This window comes from Canis lupus, chromosome 6 (genome assembly GCF_011100685.1).
Source record: "Canis lupus familiaris isolate Mischka breed German Shepherd chromosome 6, alternate assembly UU_Cfam_GSD_1.0, whole genome shotgun sequence".
In the NCBI taxonomy this organism is placed as follows: domain Eukaryota; kingdom Metazoa; phylum Chordata; class Mammalia; order Carnivora; family Canidae; genus Canis; species Canis lupus.
The window spans coordinates 7,640,258-7,660,199 of NC_049227.1; the positions used below are offsets into that span (position 1 = coordinate 7,640,258).

Below are 19,942 nucleotides of genomic sequence, written 5' to 3' on the forward strand. Positions count from 1 at the left end.
TGGTCCCATTGGGCAGGAGGATGCTGAGCTCTGTCTAGGGAGCATCCTCTGGGTTATTCCTGTTGAGGCTCACGTAGAACCTGTCTATACTGTGTTCCCAGTAACTGTGGGGGGGACCCACAGACACCAGGAGCTGGAAAGAGGGTTCAGCAGGTTGTAAATGGGCCTAGTGAAGAATCTCAGTGACGTCCTGTGCCGCTTGCCCCAAGGGGCCCCACCCAGGGCTCTGTGGACCCTACCTCTCCACCTTCAGGAGGCATGTGAGTCAAGACAGCCTTGTATGGTTTGGCTGCACTCGCTGGGGAAATGGCTGTGGAGTGGACTTGCTGGACACGGGCTTTGTGCTGAACCCAGCCCTTCTCCAGACCTTCTGGGATGTGCTCCTCCTGAGCGGAGGGGCATGTGCCCCCCACAACAGATTGGCAGGCCTTGTCCATGCAGTGGTGTTGGCTGCTTGGCATACCTGATTCCTAGGAGCCTCTTAGGCTGAAGTGCTGCAGGTTAAAAATAATAAGAGACATCCTTTCCTAGATGGGGACCTCAATGGATAACAGTTACAAAACAGAATGTCTGGCAGCTTCTTGTGAGTGTCACTAGGCTGAGGGAGGGATTCCTGCTGCCTGGCTGGACCCCGGTCCTGACCCCAGCGCCACAAGTACCTGGGATAAAGAAGGCACCACGGGACTAGAGCTTCAGTGGCTTCTCACCTGGAGGGTATGGGGACCTTCAAGCTGATCCTGTTCAGACAGGCTCTGCTGGCACTCAGCCACCTGTGGGGCTGTCCCTTGCTGTGTTTCTAGAAAGAGAGAGTCCCGCTGGGGAAGGGAAGCAGCAGGCAGAGATGCTCCATTCTCTCGGGGCCCCCCTTGGAGGGAGCCTCCCTGCATGTCTGGGGCCAAGCACCCTGCCAGCCCACTCCAGAGAAGTCCACTCCCTTGCCTGGGAAGCTTGTTAAGACCTGAGGCCTGTGACCAGCAATCAGGAGGAGGCAGGAGGGGCTGCAGGAGTAGTAGTCTGCCTTCCAGGATGCGGCTGACACTGGGGAGGAGCCAGGGGCTTCCACCTGTCACCTTTGTCCACGGCGCTCCGCCAAGAGCAGAGAGGGCGCTTCACAGCTTCACTGGTTTATTCAGTTCAATCCAGGGTGACTGTTTTCAAACCCCCCACACAGGACAGGAGTTGTGCACACCACACGTGATCTCCAGTGTCACACATAACGAATGAATCAGCACGAGACAGGTAACCACTTCTGCCGAGCCCTGATGCACTCAGACTCACACAGTTTTCGCCTCAACACACTTTCCTAGAAGACACTAGAATACATTCTGCCCTCGCAGTTTCTAAAATAGAAACGCCGGAGTTTTGGAACTTCTGGTCAGGTACTAAATGGAGACTGTGTTCCACTTTGGAAAGGGCCTCAGCGTATCTGCGGGCGCTTGTTTCCTGAGCACCAGGCAGGCTCTGCTCTGAGGAAAATAGGGCAAGCCCTCACTGGCTCTGGGTGGCGTGCGCGGTGCCTCCGCCCTGTGGCCACTGCGCCTGGAACCTTCACAATCGGGTTAAACCTTCAGAAACCCCCTTTCCAGCTTGTAACCTGCTGTCTCTCCACCCACCCTCCAGCCTGCCCCGCTGAGTTGTCTGCAGCTGATCCTCCATCTCCCCCGAAGCTCCGGGGCTGCCCTGAGATTCTTCTCCGACCGCCAGTCCCCAGACCCGTAGTCCTGTCTGTTCCCACAAATTCCACTTGCCCCGTGCCCTGGGAGCTGGGAGATCACTCTGGATCAAAGAGGACAAGAACTACATTCTCCTAATCAGCGTTAAAAACACGGATGCGGCGTCTTTCCTACCCAGGTGGCACCGTCACAGGTAACCCAGCCACTAGCCCTGTGCGGCGAGGCCGGAAGAGCTGCCTGCGGAGCAAGCATTAACAGGCACCCAGCTGGCACTGGGGGGTGCCTTCCAGTCTGGGGAGCCTGGCACGTCTGGCACACTTGGGGCAGGGGCACAAGACAGCCCCTCTCAAAAGGCTCAGGGAGAGGAAGGGCCCGCTGCCCGCTCCCAGCTGTGGAGAGGAGCCAGCCCGTCTCGTCCCTGCCAGGACACAGGGAGGCTGTCTCACAGTGACGTGGACACAAAGCGAGTACATAAGAAGCCAGACAAGCCTTTTCAGCGAAGCTCCAGGAAAGAACAGACATGCACTAGAGAGCAAGCAAGCAAGGACAGAGGTCTGCAGAAGGCAAGGAACATGCCCAAGAAAGGTGCTAGGCTCTCGTCTGGCTCCAGGGAACCCGATGCCCAGGCTCCCATGATGTCCCGACTTACACCTGTGACTCCCGGCACAGCTCCCAGACAGCCCAGACAGTTGGCATTTTGGTTATGTGTTAAGGTTTATGACCTCCACAGTATGTCATGTTCCCAGCAGCTGCAGCCAGGCTAGCCAGGATTTCTTGGCATAGGCAACCCAGACCCCACAGAGTGAGCAGTCCACAGAGGTGCCATCAGAGCATGACGCCTGATGACAATGAAAACAAAGGCTCCCTCTCAAGGCTGCTGCTGGCTGATGTGGTAAACATGGTTTTTAAAAGCAGCTCGGGGTGTGGCATGCTCACCGATAGGCTGAGCTGTCATATATATGTGCACAGCCCAAGAACCTGAGCTCAGGTCCAGTGAGAACATCTGAGCCCACCCTGCACGTGGCCATGGAAATGTGTGAGCTGGGCCCCTGCATGTGGCTGAGAAGACTGGGGGTCCCTGCAGGGGAGCGTTATGTGGGGTGTTGTCCTCCCTGTGGTTGCTGCATTTGGCCAGCTCAGGCCAAAGGCCTCATCTAGACAGAAAGTCCCCCAGGTTGTGCCCTCCTGCCACCTGGGGTCACAGGCAGGTACCTTTGGCAGCCGAAGCATGGAGGGGCAGTTGCTTGGGGCTCAGAGGCCATCTTGTAACCCAAAGATAGAGGCCTCTGGACTGTGGGCCCTTTCCCCAACCTGGTGGCTTTGCTGGGTCAACGTGACCAGGGTTCCAGGCTGGCTAGAAGAGGGAATTTGAGCCTGGTGTACCTCAGAGCACCCCTCAGTTAAAAGTCTCCTCAGGTGGGCATCTCACACGGGATGCCTGCAGACGTGCCTCCCCAGCCCTGCCAGGCTTCCACCCTTGAAAGTCTCCCCCTGGGCCTGAGCACTGCCCTCACCTGCCAAGCAGACACTTGATCCAGGCTCCTGCCTCTCCCCTGGAAGCCTGGTCACCTATTCCCCCCAGGACAGGGGAGGGAAGCACCAGGCCAAGCTGTGGGCCCCCCTGCTGCCCCAAGACCCACCTCAGGTGTCACAGGGCAAGCCCTTCTCTGAAACTCTCAGCCCTCCCCCGACTCTCCCGGCTGCTGGTTCCACGTTGCTGAGATTGCCTGTGACAACCATGTGCTGCTTGGAGCCGGGTCTCCTGCCGCAGGAAATCCCCAGGCCCCAGGCTTTTTTTTTTTTCCCCCTCTAAGCTCTTAGCAACCGAGTCTCTCTTTTTACTACAAATTTCTATTTTCTGCGGGAGGATCACCCGGGCCGGGTGTTCCGGAATTCAGACGGGAGGAGGGGATACGACTTTGGTCTCGAACTCTGTGGCAGTGTCACAGTGGTGCTATTCCCGGGAGGCAGACAGGCAGTCGATCCTGGTGGGCTCCATGGTGGCGGCAGCACTGGCCTCTGCCCGGGGCACCATGCCCTCACACGACCTGCAGGCTGCGCTCATGCCCGTCCAGCTGCACCTTGAGTTTGTGCAGCTCTTCGATCTCACGGTTGTGCCGCTCAGTCTTGTGGCGCACCAGGGAGCGGTAGAAGTGGATGGTGAAGACCACGAAGATGAGGCCCACGGGCACCATGATGATGGTGGACACGAGGGCAGCTTGCCAGCCTGTGTGGCCACCGGGGCCAGGTGGGGGGCCGGGCTGGCGGCGCGCATCTACGGGAAGGAACTTGATCCAGCAGAGCAGCACCACCTCGGCCAGGAAGAGCAGGATGCCCAGCACGGTGGAGAAGCCCCAGGCCAGCTCGATGTAGGGGTGCATGCGCTCGTGCGGCGACTCGCTGATGGAGTTGAGATTGTGGATGTTGCTCACAGCCTCTACGTTGGGCAGGATGCAGGTGCTGATGAGCAGGGCAAAGAGGTGCACGGCCACCAGCACCGTGGTGCAGGCACTGAAGGCGATGAGCAGCGGCCTGGGGTACTGGTACTGCGTCTCCAGCTGCACCTCTACCATGGCCACCTGCAACGCACAGTGGGCAGGGCTCAGCCAGGTGCTCTGGTACCAGGGCGCCCGCCTCGCTGTCCACATGCTTCAACTTCTGTTTTCTGCTGAGCTAAAGAACAGCTTGCTAAGGAAGAATCTCGCAGGTACAGGAGAGATTAAAGCAGAGGGTGGGGAACGGGGGGGGGGCTCACCCCACTTCCCAGGGGCCTTCCCAGTGCTGACCCAGGACCAAGGCCACGCTTGCCAGGAACCAGTGGTTTGGCTGCTGGCATCAGCAGGGCTCCACCACCGAACTGCTGTTTTTCAAAAAATAAAACACTAATCTTTCAAAGGGTAACAAGAGAAAAGTAGTAACGGGGGCTCCTGGGGCCCCCAGACTCCCAAGCTGCACACCTGGACAGCCTCACACGGACCATCGGGTATACCTGGCAGTGGAGACCAGAGCCCCGGGGAGGACCCGCATCCTGAATGCCAAGAATGGTGACAGGAATGAGGGCATAGGTGGTGGGGGTGGTGGTGGGGGTTGGGGGAGGGGGCTGAGCTGGGCAAAGAGCTGAGTCATCACCGCAGTCACAGGAAGCCAATGCCAATAGCTAAGTCCAGAAATGGATAAATCTAGAAACAGCAGTCTGGAGAAAGTTATTCAGAAAGCAGGGGCCTGGAGGCGCTGCCCCTGGGCAGGGGGTGGGGCTGCTTATCAGCCTCCCTGCACTCTTTCCTTTGTAAACTGTAAGCATGTATTAACTTTGATAAAATAAAAACTTTTTATCATTTTTTTCTTAACTAAAAGACTTTTTCAGAGGCGCCTGGGTGGCTCAGTCAGTTGAGCGTCTGCCTTTGGCTCAGGTCATGATCCCAGAGTCCTGGGATCGAGTCCTGCACTAGTCCCCTGCTCAGTGGAGAGCCTGCTTCCCCCTCTCCCTCTGCAGCTCCCTTGCTTGTCTCTCTCTCTCTCTCTCTCTCTTACTGTTAAATAAATAAAATTTAAGAAAAAAAATTTTAAACAATAAAAAAATTTTTTAACTCACAACCCCAAGATCATGAGTCACATGTCTTATTGACTGAGCCAGCCAGGCATCCCAAAAACTAGTTTTAAATAAAAGGTAAATGGGCACCTGGGTGGTATAGTCGGTTAAGTGTCTGACTCCTAGTTTCTGCTCAGGTCATGATCTCAGTATCATGAGATTGAGCCCTGCATCCAGGCTCTGATCAGGGGAGTCTACTTGAGATTCTCTCCTCCTCCCGGTACCCCTCCCCCTACTCGGGTGTGCTCTCTCTCTCTCTCTCTCTCCTTCTCTCTCTAATAAATAAATAATTCTTTAAAAATAAAAGGAAAAAAGATCCACAGGGGGAACCAGAAGCCCCAGCCTATCTCTGTGGCAATGAATAGCCAGCAAGGCAGGATCTACTCACTGCAAGCCTTTCTGAGGGGCTTGCTTTCTTTTTCTTTTTTTTTTTTTTTTTAAAGATTTTATTTATTTATTTATTCATGAGAGACACAGAGAAAGAGGCACAGACACAGGCAGAGAGAAGCAGGCTCCATGCAGGGAGCCCAACATGGGACTTGATCCCAGAACTCCAGGATCACGCGACTCCAGGATCACACCTGGGCGGAAAGCAGATGCTCAATCGCTGAGCCACCCAGGAGTCCCTCTAAGGGGTTTTCAAACCACAGACTAGGAAGCATGCTCCTGCCTTGCCTCCCCCAGGGGAGACCTGGTCCACGGAGACTGGCTCCCACTGTGCCCTGGCACCCCCCCACCACTCCCCACCCAGCACTGTGGACTTCCCTGGATGGTTCAGTCTAGGCCTCGCAAGGACTCTGGGGCTCCGGGTACCCAGAGGTAAGAAACCAGATCAGTCAAGGAAGGAGGATGGGAAGGCAGAAAGAAGCCAGAAGAAGGTTTTTCTACCCACTGTTTGCTTCTTAGACCTAAGACATCCCATTTTTTAAATTTTACAAGAAAGATTTCGCTACTTGTAGCAACTACCACCTTCTAGAGTGAGAGACGCATCCTCTCAGCAGAGACGGAACATTGGGTAGGTAAAAAGAAGACACGGCAGTCCTAGTGGACCACAGCTGAACAGAAACTCAGAAGTGATGAGTGCTCCATACAGAGAGTCGCCCTACCACACAGGCTGAGGGGCGCTCTTTTTTCAGTGCCCTTGTGGCCTGAGCAGGCTCTTGTTACCACAAAGGACATGGCTCAGTCGAAGGAGGTTGTAAACCACAGAGGGCACAGAGGTAAGCAAAGATAATTAAAAGGCCTACAGCAGAAAAAATGGTTTTGGTCACCCTTCAGGAGAGAAAAGGCCAAAGGCCTTTTCAGTGTGTTTATGCAAAGGTTTTATGAGGAGGCCTCGGATCACTGGTTCTGTGTGTTCGCAGAACGATAAACATGAAGAAACAGGCTCAAGGCTGGGCATAAGTGCTTGCTGTTGGACCAAAGGACAGCTCTGCAATTCTAATTAGGGGATACATAACATGAAGGGAGAGGCTCCACGGAGCAAAGTGCCTGTTTTCATTGCTTCTCGTTCCTGCCCCTTGGTCGGCCACGGTGTCTGTGGCTGGAACGCCATCGGACGATCTGTCTGTATGTGTCTGGTTTCTCCCAAGCTGTGCCACCATCTGAATCATTACCTGGCCTACTGGCAGCGAGTTACTCTAGTCAAGTGGGCGAGCTGTTGCTTTCCCCACCCCTGGTCTTCATGCCCACGCTGTTTCTACGGCTTTCCAGTTTTCCCTGTTACGGCTGCATCTCTGGTGTGTACTAGGCTGTGGCAGCCTCCCCGAGAGGAACCCTCTAGAAGAGAAGGTGAGGGCACTGCACAGCTTCTGAAATGTATCTCGGACTACTCAAGGGAGCTGGTAGAGGAGACAATCCATAAATGCTGAAGAAATGAATTATTATGGCAACTGTGACCACCATTGCCAAGCAAGGGATGGACTCTGCACTCTGTGGTCACTATTTCTTCCTTTCTTTTAAAAGGCTTATTTAGGGGATCCCTGGGTGGCGCAGCGGTTTGGCGCCTGCCTTTGGCCCAGGGCGCGATCCTGGAGACCCGGGATCGAATCCCACATCGGGCTCCCGGTGCATGGAGCCTGCTTCTCCCTCTGCCTGTGTCTCTGCCTCTCTCTCTCTCACTGTGTGCCTATCATAAATAAATAAAAAAAAATTAAAAAAAAATAAAATAAAATAAAAATAAAAAATAAAAGGCTTATTTATTTGAGAGAGAGAGAGTGTGCACGTGCACAAGCAGGTGGAAGGGCAGAGGCAGAGGGGGAAGCAGGTTCCCCAGTGAGCAGGGAGCCCAATGCGGGGCTCGATCCCAGCACCCTGAGATCTGAAGGCAGACGCTTCACAGCTGAGCCATGCAGATGCCCCTGTGGTCACTATTTTCATTCTAAGACCACAACCCTGCGGGCTGCCACTAAGTTTCAACTAGTCCTCCAGAATTCACTCTTTGTTTTACAATCTGATGAACGGGGCTTGTTTTCCAATTTTAAATGAATAGTTTTGGAGGTTCCAATCGGGGCTTCCCCTTTTGTTGGCTGGGAAAACAGTGAAGCTTCTCTAAGTCTGGAGATCCAAATGCTTGGAAGGCAAGGGTCTAAACAGACAACTGCAGACAAGAAGTGACTTCCAAGACCTGGGCCCCACACACAAAGGAAACTGTCTTACTGCATCAGGTCATGAGATACTCCCCATGATTTGTTTTCCAGAGTCACAAAAATAATAAGAGCAGGCCAGACAGACAATGCAATCCTGTAATTCTGTGGTGCAGAAAACAAGGTCTCATTTTTATAGTGACGTTTGATACTTCTCACACCTATTCCTTCAAATTAAGCTTGAGAAACCATTCTGTCTTCTGCATGAGATGGAAACCACGGGAAGAAAATCACCATAAGCCACAGTTGTGCACCATATAATCATACCCTTTTGATGTTAAAAATAAGTAAATCAATACCACGTAACACCTAAATAAAGCCTTTGCTTTAAACTACAGACCTCAACCCAGACTTATTGCCTCTAAGCTTGTGACCTCTGCACACCCTGACTACGCAGGCTCTTGGTTTTCCAAGGGTGGCCTGTACCAATGGGTGAGCAGGCCCCAGCCACAGTGGCCACCGTGGTCACTCTGACAGCTTATTTTCTGTCTCCAATCTGGGCTTCGGCAAAATAACAATCGCTTTTTACATTACAGAAAAAAAAAGTATTTCTACCCGAGAGACACAGCATACAACAACAGAGAAAGAGGAGTGGTCACCCTGTTGTTCTCACTCAGAATCCTGGCATCTTCAGCCTCTGGCACAATCCCCTGAAGGGATGTGGGTCAGGGCGTTGAAGCCAACAGGTGACATGGCCCTTCTCAGGGCACGTGCTTCTGCTCGAGACTGACTCTTGTCCTGGGGAGTGACTCAAGGAAAGCTGCGGCCTGGCAGCCAGGAAGGAGTCAGGCCAGAGGCTCTGCTTCGTCACTAAGAGGTCACATTTGAGGGGCACTGGCATCCTGAGCTGGGCTACCCTGAGCAAACCCCAATCCATCCCACGGTACTACTCAAATCCTTCAGATTTCCAAACTCTTGTTTGGTGGTACCCGGGATGGGGCAGACATGGGGACCTTCCTCCTTTACACTGAAGCTATTTCTTTTTTTTTTTTTTTTAAGATTTTATTTATTTATTCATAGACACACAGAGAGAGAGGCAGAGACACAGGCAGAGGGAGAAGCAGGCTCCATGCAGGTAGCCCGATGTGGGACTCGATCCCTGGTCTCCAGGATCACACCTCAGGCTGCAGGCGGCGCCAAACCGCTGCGCCACCGGGCTGCCTCACTGAAGCTATTTCAATTGCTCTCAACTTCCCTGCCAGGTAACTGCTTTGTGGGAATGTCAGAAGGGGACATCCTGGGGCCTCTGGGGCTTGGGGACTCTCCTGGGCCCCTAGACAACCCCTCCAGTTGACGGAGAAGCCCTCCTCGCAGGTGCTGAGCTGGGGGGGACCTTCTAAGGGTCCATCCTTGCAGCCAGTAGGGCCTAGAGGGAGTGCTTTGCTCCCTGAAGCATCACGGGGTGGCGACAGCAGAAGCCCACTTTGCAGGTGGCAGGCCCCACCACGTGTCTACACTCACCATGGCGAAGCCTGAGAGGAGGGCAGAGGTCCGGCTGGAGGCTTTCAGCTTGGCTCTGCTCAGGTAAAGTTTCCTCCAGGACAGGGCCTGCACAGAGTGGTGGTTGGAAGTGACCAGTTCCAGGTAGCTGCGGCGCACCCAGTCTCGGTAATCCATGCCCTTGTGGCCCGGTTCAGAGCAGGCAGGAGTGGAGGGGTCCACAGGCACGTTGAGCTCGGCGCTCATGGTGGGAGCCAGGCTGGGGGCAGGAGAGAAACACTCTTAGGCATCCCAGAGGGTTCCCGAGACCTGGAAGGGCCAGAAGCCAGGCAAGTTAACTTTCTCTGGGACCTGCTGTATACACCCTACACCAGAGGTGGTGTGAGTATGATGCACCCTGAGCCCTGCACAGGATTGTGGGGAACCTCTGCTGGGGAGGAGGGCCAGGAATGCATTTCTAGTAACCCCCCGACCTGGTCACTATCCATCGTGTCTCCACAAAGCTAATAATCCAGCCTTCCATCCTATATCAGAAAGGCTCCAAGCAAGTGTGCCTTGTGGGTGAATGGAACTCCAATGTTAGCCAAAAGCACCGAACGAATCCTCCAATTTGTCCCCTATCTTCAGGGAACAGGGAGTTACAGCAAGATCCTAGGATCTAGTTGCCAAGCCCGGATTTGATCCTACTGTGTGACCCTGAGCACATCTGAACTCTCCGACCCTGGGCATCTTCCAGTGGGGACATCCCTACCCTCACAAGACACTTAAACAAAATAACTGCTTCTCATGCCCAAGTGCCAGTCACGAAAAACACATTTCCAAGCAGGGTCTCAAATCCAACTTAGATTTTAATCAGTGAAGTTCACCCCCAGAAATACTTGGTTTACGTAACTAAAGGAAAGCCACATCCAGGCTGTAATGGAAACTGTGAGCAAAAGGAAAAACCGAATCTACCGAGAGGAGCACATTTGACGGAGAAATGGAGGCTACAGACGTCTGCAGTCATCCCAGGTAGATACCTGGTTTGACAGTAACACAGAATAAAGATCAGAAGGGCCAATCTGTCAAGATTTGTGAATTTAAACCCAAATCTCCACTAATCCAAATGGGGGATTGGCGGTTTCATGTGGCCCAAGGGGCTGGCCCATGCAGCAGCATGCCCGGATCGGCTCTAATTAATCTGTAGGGCAGACTTCAAGGGCACAGGCACCTCACAGCTCACTTGGCATCAGATATTAACTTGTACGTTCAGGCCCGCATAGGCCCCATGAAAAGCCTACTTAAGGCTATTAAGAGCAGATCAGTGTTCCTAGATCCCAGGGAGCATGGCGGGGGTGGGGGGGTAAGGGATGCTTCCCATGGTCAGTGGCTGTGGAGATGTGCCAGATTTGATCCACCCATGACAATCTCTAAAAAAGGTTCTATGGGGAGATCCTGCAGTTGGGGAAAAGCTCTCTCTTTGGGGTGCCTTCCTCTTTGCTCTCTGCCAGGCTGCAGAGGTACAGCTTTTACTGACCAACAGGACCCTGGGGAACAGTTCTGTATTCTATTTCTGCCAGGGGATACCAATTACTAGGTCATGTCTAGGAATGTCGACTTGGGAGCCTTGGTCACTGCCCCTTCCCCGTGTCTGCAGCCAGCACCACTGCTTTCACGCACTTCAATCACTGAAACATCCCTTCCCTTGGGGAGAATTAAGAGATACGCTGCTCACTAATCCATCAGTTAACTCCAAATAATTTAGAATGCCATCATCTGGAAATTCACTTTTCCTTTTTTCTTTTCCCATATGTAACAAAGGTGAGCCGACAGGTATGAGGAGGACAGCATATGGCCGTGTGGATGGGTGGAAGGCACAACCTTTGCCCCCTCAGAGAATCCCTCCTCCAACCTCCATCGCACAGATGCTCACTGGGATCTCAGGTCAGGCTGCATTTGTTACTTAGGCATCAACGACGAAAATGGTGAGGATCCTATGAGTCCCTCCAAGGAACTCTGCCCAATGGGGGAGCAATTTAAGGGGGCGATTCTCACCTATTGAGCTAAATGCTGCTTTAGTGAAGAGGGTGTGAGAGCCAAGGGAGCAGAGGAGGGGGTGGCTGCCTCAGCCTCGGGAAGGGAGATGTCCTTACTGGGGAGCAAGGAGAGGGGACGAGGACGTTAGTAGTAAAGGCAGCACTGGCAAAGAGGGGCCCTCCCTCAAAGAAGAGAGGCTGCCTGCATGGGAGGGTTCCAAGAGGCAAGGGAACATGACAGAAGGCTGGCTGCAGAGGGGGTCAGGGAAATGTGGGTGGAAGGCAGGATGTGGGGAGGTGGGGGGCCGGGGGCAGCCCAGGCAGTATGAGTATGACTGTGCTGGGCTCCCTGGAGGGGCCGGGCTGCAGGGGCTTTGAAGGAACAGTGAAGGGGGCAGCCTGGGGTCAGGCTGGTCTCGGTGACTGCTGAAATGGTGGCTAAGGGACAGGAGGGCCTGGGAGCCTCCAAAGAGGTAAAGGCATGTGTGGGGTGAAGAAGAGGAAAGCCCAAGGACCATCAGTGGGCGTGGGCAGGGCTGACATTGGAGAGCGGACAGGGAGGCCTCTGGGCAGTGGCCAGGCAGTCTCGGGCCTGCAGATGTCCTCAGAGTGGCAGGGAATGGAAAGAAGGGCGGGCTGTGTGCTGCTGGGAGCCTGGGTCCTGAGGAGGCCTCTGGGTCCTGGAGATAGAGAGGCCACTTCCTGCTGAGGGAGCAGCCTGGACGGGATTCATATCCATCCCAACGTCCCAGCCCCAGGGTCCCACCTTGTGCCAGTCCTCCTCCCCCTACCCCAGGGAGAGGCAGAGTCCCGTCCTCACACTCCGGATGGAGTAGGGGCTGGGGTGGGGCAAGATGGAAATCGACATTTCTGTCAGGTGGCAGAGGCTCCAAAAGGTGCTCTCCTGCCTGAGCTTTGAAGGGTTTTTTTGTTTTTTATATATAAGGGGCAGTCACAGAAAAAGGCTCCTGGAGAATAACGGTGGCTCTCTGAAGACGAGCTGCTCTCCTTGGCAGGCCTGTCTGAAACAGTTCCAGGGGACAGTTTTGGGGTTTGCCTGTCTTAACTTCCTTTACACATCTGGGGCACGAGCAATGGCGAGTCTGTTCCTGACTCTGTCTTTGTCACAGCCGCGCGGGGAGGGCCCCCCGCAGCCCCCACGGGGCGGGTTCCCGGGGGCATCCACCTGCATCTCTGCCCCTTCCCCTAGGGAAGCCTCGGTAGCCGCAGGACCAGCACTCGGCCCCCGCCCCCGCCCCCGCCCCCGCCCTCCGTCCCGGATCTCAGCGCCTCCTCAGCGCCGCACCCGCCCGGGGACCCTGGACCCTGCAGCGTTGCGGCCACCTGGCCACCCTCCGACCCCGCGGCCGCCCCATCCCAAGCTAGCCCAACAGAAAGCCCATCCCCTCCCCTCGTCGAGTCTCCCGGTGCAATTCCGGTCCCCTAGCAGGGCGGGGTGCCCCCCACGCCCCGCCAACCCCCCACGGCGAGCACTCACCGAGCTGCCCCGCCCGCTCGCCCGGCTCGGCTCCGGCTCGGCTCCGGCTCGGGCTTGCGGCAGGCGGTGTGGCCGTGCTGCCCTGCGGCCCCGCGGCCCGGCCGGGGCGCTGAGCGCGGCCCCCTCCCTCCTTCCGCGCGTCCCGCCGGGTTCCCCCGGCCCCGCCCCCGCCGGCCGCCCCGCCCCCGCGGGCCACCGCAGCCGCTGCCAAGGCAACGGCGCGCCGCCGTCACGTGGTTGGCCCGTGGGGGCGCCACGAGCCACGTGACCCGGCAGGCCGGGAGGGAGGGGAGGGGAGGGGAGGGGAGGGCGGGGCGGCGCTCGCGGCCCCTCCTGGGGGCCCCGCGGCGTGGACCGGCCCTAGCCTGGACCGCCCGGGCCGGACGCCGGGGGGCAGGAGCCGCCAGACGTGCGCATCTCTCCGGTTCCTGGGCGCGCCGTGGGCCCCGGGAGCCCGGGTTGGCGCGCGGCGAAGGGGCCGGAAGCCTGGGCATCCCTCGCGCTCACCAGCCCCCTCCTTCTCCCGCGGGGGCGCCGGCAAACCTTGCGGCTGCGCTTTCCCTGGACAACAGGCCGAGGGCAGGGTGAGCCCCGCTCGGTTTGTGTGGGAGTCTCCGGGGTGAGCCCCAGACGATGCCCAGGACCAGCCGTGGCCAGTAGGAGGGGCGGGGAGAGGGAACAGGTGTCCCATTGTCAGGCCGCAGGGCGGGCGGGGTGAGGGGGCTGGAGTGGGGAAAGCTACACCCATTTGCCGGGTGGACGGTGGCGCGGGGTGGAGCAGGCAGGAACTGGTCAGGTGGTCGCCTGGTCCGCAGCCCCCACCCACAGGCCCAAGTGGACACGCGGGGTCCGAGCGCGGCTGCAGCTCGCTGGGCCCCTGATGGGCGTCCCCCGAGCTCCTCTACTGAGACACTCAAACAGGAACATTCTTTCAGGAAGTGCATACGAATAATTAAGAGGTGAGATGGGTTCATAGCAAGACCCGTGCCGGACCGCCCCTCACAGTCCTTCCCCTGTGCCCTACATAGGATTTTTCCATCTGTCACAACGCTATCCGACAGTGACACATTTATCTAAAGGAAAGAAAAATTCCACTCGTGTCAAGCAGTCCAAGTTTTCTGACAACTGTTAGGGGAGGTGAAGGATGTCAGGCCAAATTCATTTCTCTCTCAAGATATATTTCAGAGGCCATTGCTGAGAGCCAGAATGAGACCTTTTAATTCAGGAAGACATTTAAAAACAGACCACAGCATAGGAAAATCCCAGGGTCTGATTACTCACCCTCCGCCCAACACACACACACAGACACACACACACACACACACACACACACACACACATGGGTATAGGAAAGGGATCATTTGAATTTCAGGGGACAAAATTCTCAAAACCAACAGCTCTTTGTAAAATGATCTGGAAAACAGGAAGAAACCCTTTGTAAACTACAGTCATTGCATCATACATGACCATTCTTTCCACAACAGAATCGCTTGCTTCAGTTTTCACCGTTGGAGTCTGACTGCACATCTTTTAGAAAGCTTCTGGTGCCAGTCAGTGGTGCCTCCACCCCCAAGCACACTTATCGAGCATGCCCAGACAGAAGCAAAATCTAAGTCATCATCACCAGTGCTTTTAGGAGCTGGTTTCCTAACCAAACACAGAAAATGGCTTTTTTTTTTTTTCCTCCCAGAAGATTAAGGAAGGTGCTAGCACTATGCTGAACAGAGAGGAACAGTTAGAATAGGATTAGTTGGAGGGCCCCTCAGGTGCACAGCTACACAGAGAAGGAGGGTCGGGCAAGGCCCATGGGTACCAGCCACCCAGCATGTCTGGGTGATACTCCCCGGGCTGTGATTTCCCGAGTAGTTTGGCCACAGCAAGTTGCTCCCTCTTCTCAGGCCTCAGCTTGAAAATCACCCAATTCTCCAAGGCACTGGAGGGGCCGGTTGAGCTCTGATCTTCCCATCAATGCACACCCTCCTGCAGTGAAGACCGTGGCCCCTGCTTCCCTCCTCCCTGGGTCTTCTTATTCAGGATGGCTGCTCAGCTGCTCTGGCCAATGTAGCCAGTCCCGACAGTTCTGCCCCCTTGGCCGTTGACTCCTATGGTTAGTCCTTGTCACTGCTCTTTAGGAGATCTTAAATTCACACCTCCCACTTCCTGACCCTTTCTCACTCCACTGCCAGCCTGTGCTGAGACACGCCCAGCCTCCCCTCCCACTCAGCCCCACTCCTTCCGACCTCTCCTGCCACCGCCTTCCGCCACCTCACGCCACTCTCTTCAAGCGAGCTGTCATCACCACTTCCTTCCCGGCCCTCTACAGCACACTGCCACTGTGATGCTAACTCCAGGACAGAGTTCAGCCGTGTCCTTTCATCCAGAAACGACTCTGTCCTTGTTCTGGTGACCTCACTAACCTGTGCAGGCCCCCCCTCTGCTGTACCCTAGATGTGTTTCTCCACTACCCTCCCCAGGGGGTCCCACCCACTCCCCTTGTTTCAAGGAGCCTGTTGACCCCAAATGGTCACCTCCAGCCCAGATCCCCCGCAGCCTGGCAGGGCATGTCCCCAGCACCCCCCCACCCTCCCGCTTGCAACACTCCCAGCTGAATTAATCTTTCCTCACTTGCCTGCTCCACCTCCTGGATCACCGGTCTTGGCATTACAGATCTGCTGCTGTCATTCCTGATTCCTCCCGAACGCATCCAGTCCTATAAATTCTCCTGTTTCTCCCTGGTCCCACCGGTCTCTCACTAGTTCAGGCCCTCGTCACCTCTGCTCTGCATTCCTGCAAAAGCTTGTCCCCTTCCCATCTAATCTCTGCACTGTAAGGTGGAAAAATCCCCATCTCTTCACGCCCCCCCCAGTCCCCCACCCCACCCTTCAGTTTTCCCTCCAGTTCCCTTAACCTAGTAATCCAGGCCATGACAGGACATCTGCTACTAATCCTTACTCCACTTGCTTTCTTAGAACTGCTATGAGCAACCCCGGAGCTCAGCCCAGCCCTATCCGTACCCCGGAGGCCTGGGTCACATGCTGCCATACTGTACCCAGTGCTACGCACCATCACAATGACCTTTCTCTTGTCTGTGTCTCTTATCAGATCTGGAGCTCCTTCAAGGCAAGGTCTACATCTTGCTCACCATCATCCCATTGCTGAGCCAAGTACACTTAGGAATCCTTCAGATTAAGTTTTTGGTCCTGTTCAACAAACATCTGCTATATTCTATGGAATAATTGAATCCAGGTCTCGGGACCTGCCCCAGGGTGTTCTCTTTACTGAAATATATTAAAATATGGTAATTGTAGCTCACTTGAGTCAAGTGTGCCAAACAGTAGACATGAACGAGCTTCCACAGGGAGAAGGCACACCTGTTTCCCACACCGCCGGAGGTTACGGTGCCCTCCCAGTTCGCTTTCCAAGCAGTCTGCAAGCGGATTTAGTTATATTCCTATTTCTGAAAGTCAACAAAACCTCACTCTAACTCAATTGAATAATTTGTTTTTCCAAAAAGATACATGTTGAAAATGGAAAGGAAACTTGAACTAGTAACAGCGCTCAACAGGTTCCAAACCAGTGTTTCTGAAGGTGTGGGGGTGCCTGTGGCAGAAGCTGTGGTGGGGCGAGGGAGGGGCCCTGTCTGAAATGCCTGAGTTGCGAGGAGACGGCCTCTGGGATGTGGCCAGGGAGCCTGGATGTCTGAGGCAGGCTCTGCTGCTGCCTGGAGCATCGCATCTGTCTTGCGTACACCTGCCCAGACTCTTCCTGCTACAGGCTGTTTTTCGGGTATGAGCGACTTCCCTGTTCGCTTTCAGGCACTGAGATTTGCTCAGTCACCTACCTGGACATCACTCAGCACCTGTGATGTCCCAAGCACCGTGCAGGCACTAGAGGTACAGCAAAAGAACAGGACAGGCAGGTCCTTGCTCTGGTGGTGCTCAGAGTTAAGTGGGGATGTGAGGGATGCTGGTGTGGCAGGGTGCAGACCAGTAAACAAGGGATGCGTGCTAGGAAGACAACGAAACACAACCAGGTAGGTGGAAAGCCAAGGCCTGACAGCACAGGAAGAGGCAGAGCAGGAGTGAGGATAGTGGGGCATGGACCCAGGCAGAGGCGGAGGTTCCAAAGGGAAGCCAAAGGCACAAATTCAGAAGACGGGGGCAGCCCGGGTGGCTCAGCGGCTTAGCGCCACCTTTGGCCTGGGGTGTGATCCTGGAGATCAAGTTCCACATCGGGCTTCCTGCATGGAGCCTGCCTCTCCTTCTGCCTGTGTCTCTGCATCTCTCTGTGTGTCTCTCATGAATAAATAAATAAAATCTTAAAAAAAGTTTTTTAAAAAAAATTCAGAAGACATCGGTGAGGGTGGTATTTAAAGCCATGGGTTAGATTCAGATCTCCTTGGGGCCCGAGTGCTGACCATAAAAGGCAGTGCACTGGGTCACCCTAACATTTAGAATTTGAGCAGAGAAGCAAACCAGGGAAAGGCAGAAAGGCAGGAAGCAGTACTGTCAGGGATGCTAAGGGTTTAGGTTTCTAAACTGTACAGATGCTCCCAGGCCCTGGATGTGGCCAAATTGAAAGCTTTCAGTGGAATGATGGGGATGAAAACTTGGGAGAGGTGGAAGCAAACACAGAACTCTTTGGGAGTTCAGCTGAGAAGGGAGGAGATAAATGGGGTGGTAGTTTGCAGGAGAGCCTGGAGCAGGCCTTTGCTCTGTTGTCACAAATGGGAGACAGCAGAGCTGCTTGCAGCTGGGAGGGAGGGGGCGCACCAGGCACGGTGTTTGCAGGGCAAGCCTGGCAGTGCATGTGGTGGGGCAGGAGGGCTTGGCCTGAACTTCTGCTTTCTCTCTGCTCTGGGAGACAATTTCTTGCTGAGGGGGAAGAAGGCCGAGAAAGGACATGTAAAAGCATCTTTTAGATGGTAGAGGATGAATATATTAGGGAAGACCTAAGGAGAGGTGGGGAGTGCTGTTTCCCATGTGACTGCTATGGTCCTACATTCCAAGTCGGACTGGGGAGTCCAGTTCCTGATCCCCCAGGTGAGGTAAAGTCCCAATCACACAGGTAATACAGCACAAAGTACGTCTTTGCTTTAGGAAACACTGCTCTCTGGAAGCCTAGGCTTGCTCATGCACGTACCCTCACTCTCCAAACACACGCACACAGTTGGTTCTCATTATTCATGGTAGTTATGTTCTGTAAAGTCACAGGGCCCTGAGTATTGATTAGTGAATAGTGAACCATCGCTGCTTGAGGAAATAGGGTTGTTTCCTCCCCCAGTCACATCACCCGATCAGCACGTAACCTTGTTTTATTTTTGTTTAGAAACACTTTAGTTGGGGGCACCTGGCTGGCTCAGTTGGTGGAGCAAGCAACTCTTTTATTTATTTAGTTTTATTTGGGGGAGAGGGGCTGAGGAATGGGAGAGTCTCAAGCAGACTCCACACTCAGTGTGGAGCCTGGCACAGGGCTTGATCCTCTGACCCTGAGATCATGACCCGAGTTGAAATCAAGAGTTGGAAAAAAAAGAAAAAAAGAGTTGGACGCTTAACCTACTGAGCCACCTAGGCTAGAGTTGCTAGCCACCTTGAGCATGCAACTCTTGATCTTGAGGTTGAGTTTGAGCCCCACGTTGGAGTGTAGATTACTTAAAAATAAAATCTTAAAGAAAAAATAAAAACACTTGTGTTAATATGTATTGATTCATTAATGACAAACTCGCAGCCAACAGCACTGTAACTCATGCCTGAACGAAGCTTATCTAAGGCACATCTGGTCTTGTGTTTACGACACTAGACAGTACTTTGAGTACTATGCTTTGGGGCCATTTTAAAAATGGCAAAATCATCAAGGAAAAAGCAAAAAATGGGGATCTCTGGGTGGCACAGCAGTTTGGCACCTGCCTTTGGCCCAGGGCGTGATCCTGGAGCCCCAGGATCGAATCCCACGTCGGGCTCCCAGTGCATGGAGCCTGCTTCTCCCTCTGCCTGTGTCTCTGCCTCTCTCTATCATAAATTAAAAAAAAAAAAAAAAAAAAAAAAAAAAGATAAAGCAAAAAATGCAAAAAATCTGCCATTAAATAGACACATGAGCTGAGCAGGAAGGTAGAGCATTGCCTTGTTTGAACTCAGCTGGAAACAATGCATTTTTTACCACTCTGTGCATGTCTGCAGATGACCTCAAAATTACAAGTACTCATCTTGGGGTTACAGGTGTTAGTGAACAGGTGAATTCACAAATGGAGAGCTTAGGAACAATAAATGGCCTTCAGCCTAAAGCTCTGGCACCAAAAGAGATGCCCTGGGCCTCTCTCCCTACCAGGTCCAGGCTACACACAGCTTCTCCCTAGAGCAGCACAGCATTATGGTGCAGGGGCTGGAATTCTGGGAGGATTCTGGGAGTCACAGTGCTGGGGTTCAAATGTCAGCTCTGCCACTTACTTGCTGGGTGACCTGGGCAAATTTCCATACTGCTCTGTGTGTATAAATCTTGTTTGGTAAACCTATGAGGAACATCTGATTAAAGGACAGAATATTCTAATACAAATAACTTTGGCGGGCACAAGGGTGTCTCATGAAGTGCTCAATAAAAATGTGGGGAGCAAGTAAGTGAACAGAGTCAATCAGAGTTCTTCTACATGAGGTTTCCTGAGACAACCAAGTCATGCACACCTTTGTGGATCAAGCCCAGATTTACCCCCACCCATGAGCCAATTAATGAGGGCATTACTGAATGATTAACTTCCCATCATGGCTTTTTTTGGTGGTGGTGGGGGGTGTCTCTCTATCTTCCACTCCCTTCTCAATGATGACATCTAACTTCCCTTTTCTCAAACAATACTCTGAAGACCATCATTCAACCCAAGGTACTGACAGCCTCTTAAAAATTGCCAGAAATTGCTATAGACATTTCCTACCTAAACATCCTCTTCTGAAACCTAGTAAAGGTGTAGAACATAAACCTCCAATCTAGCATCCTGTTATCTGTCCCAGCGTTGACCCTCCGTCCCACACACTTCTGCGTTGTCATTGAGCTATTGGCCAGGTGCACTGGGCAGAGGTAGCATCAGAACAGGAATA

The 19,942-nt window shown here is 54.0% G+C and overlaps 1 protein-coding gene and 1 long non-coding RNA gene across 3 annotated transcripts; one reads left to right on the forward strand and one right to left on the reverse strand.

Moving 5' to 3' along the window:
• Positions 1–1,108: 1,108 nt before the first annotated feature.
• On the reverse strand, positions 1,109–12,983 carry ORAI2 (ORAI calcium release-activated calcium modulator 2). Of its 2 annotated transcripts, none has more exons than XM_038539179.1 (3): positions 12,861–12,983; positions 9,369–9,606; positions 1,109–4,252 (listed from the first exon to the last, which is right to left on the reverse strand). In XM_038539179.1, the coding sequence occupies exons 2-3, from the start codon at positions 9,591–9,593 to the stop codon at positions 3,713–3,715; spliced, it is 765 nt and encodes a 254-aa protein (XP_038395107.1). In that variant the 5' UTR covers positions 9,594–9,606; positions 12,861–12,983; the 3' UTR covers positions 1,109–3,712. The 2 variants fall into 2 exon arrangements, with proteins under 2 accessions (XP_038395107.1, XP_038395106.1); XM_038539178.1 differs by having other exon boundaries at positions 9,369–9,656; positions 12,861–12,975.
• Positions 12,984–13,229: 246 nt separating this feature from the next.
• On the forward strand, positions 13,230–16,172 carry LOC102155052. Its single transcript, XR_005360547.1, has 4 exons — positions 13,230–13,479; positions 13,676–13,819; positions 14,759–14,967; positions 15,963–16,172. It is a non-coding gene; the product is annotated as an uncharacterized LOC102155052 (long non-coding RNA).
• Positions 16,173–19,942: the final 3,770 nt, after the last annotated feature.

What these genes read in the sequence shown, in the direction of transcription:
- ORAI2 (XM_038539179.1), bottom strand. Translation starts at nt 9,593, where the DNA reads ATGAGCGCCGAGCTCAACGTGCCTGTGGACCCCTCCACTCCTGCCTGC. An exon ending in TCCTCTCAGGCTTCGCCATG is followed by an intron (nt 4,253 to 9,368) that starts GTGAGTGTAGAC and finishes TGTGCGTTGCAG; the next exon opens with GTGGCCATGGTAGAGGTGCA.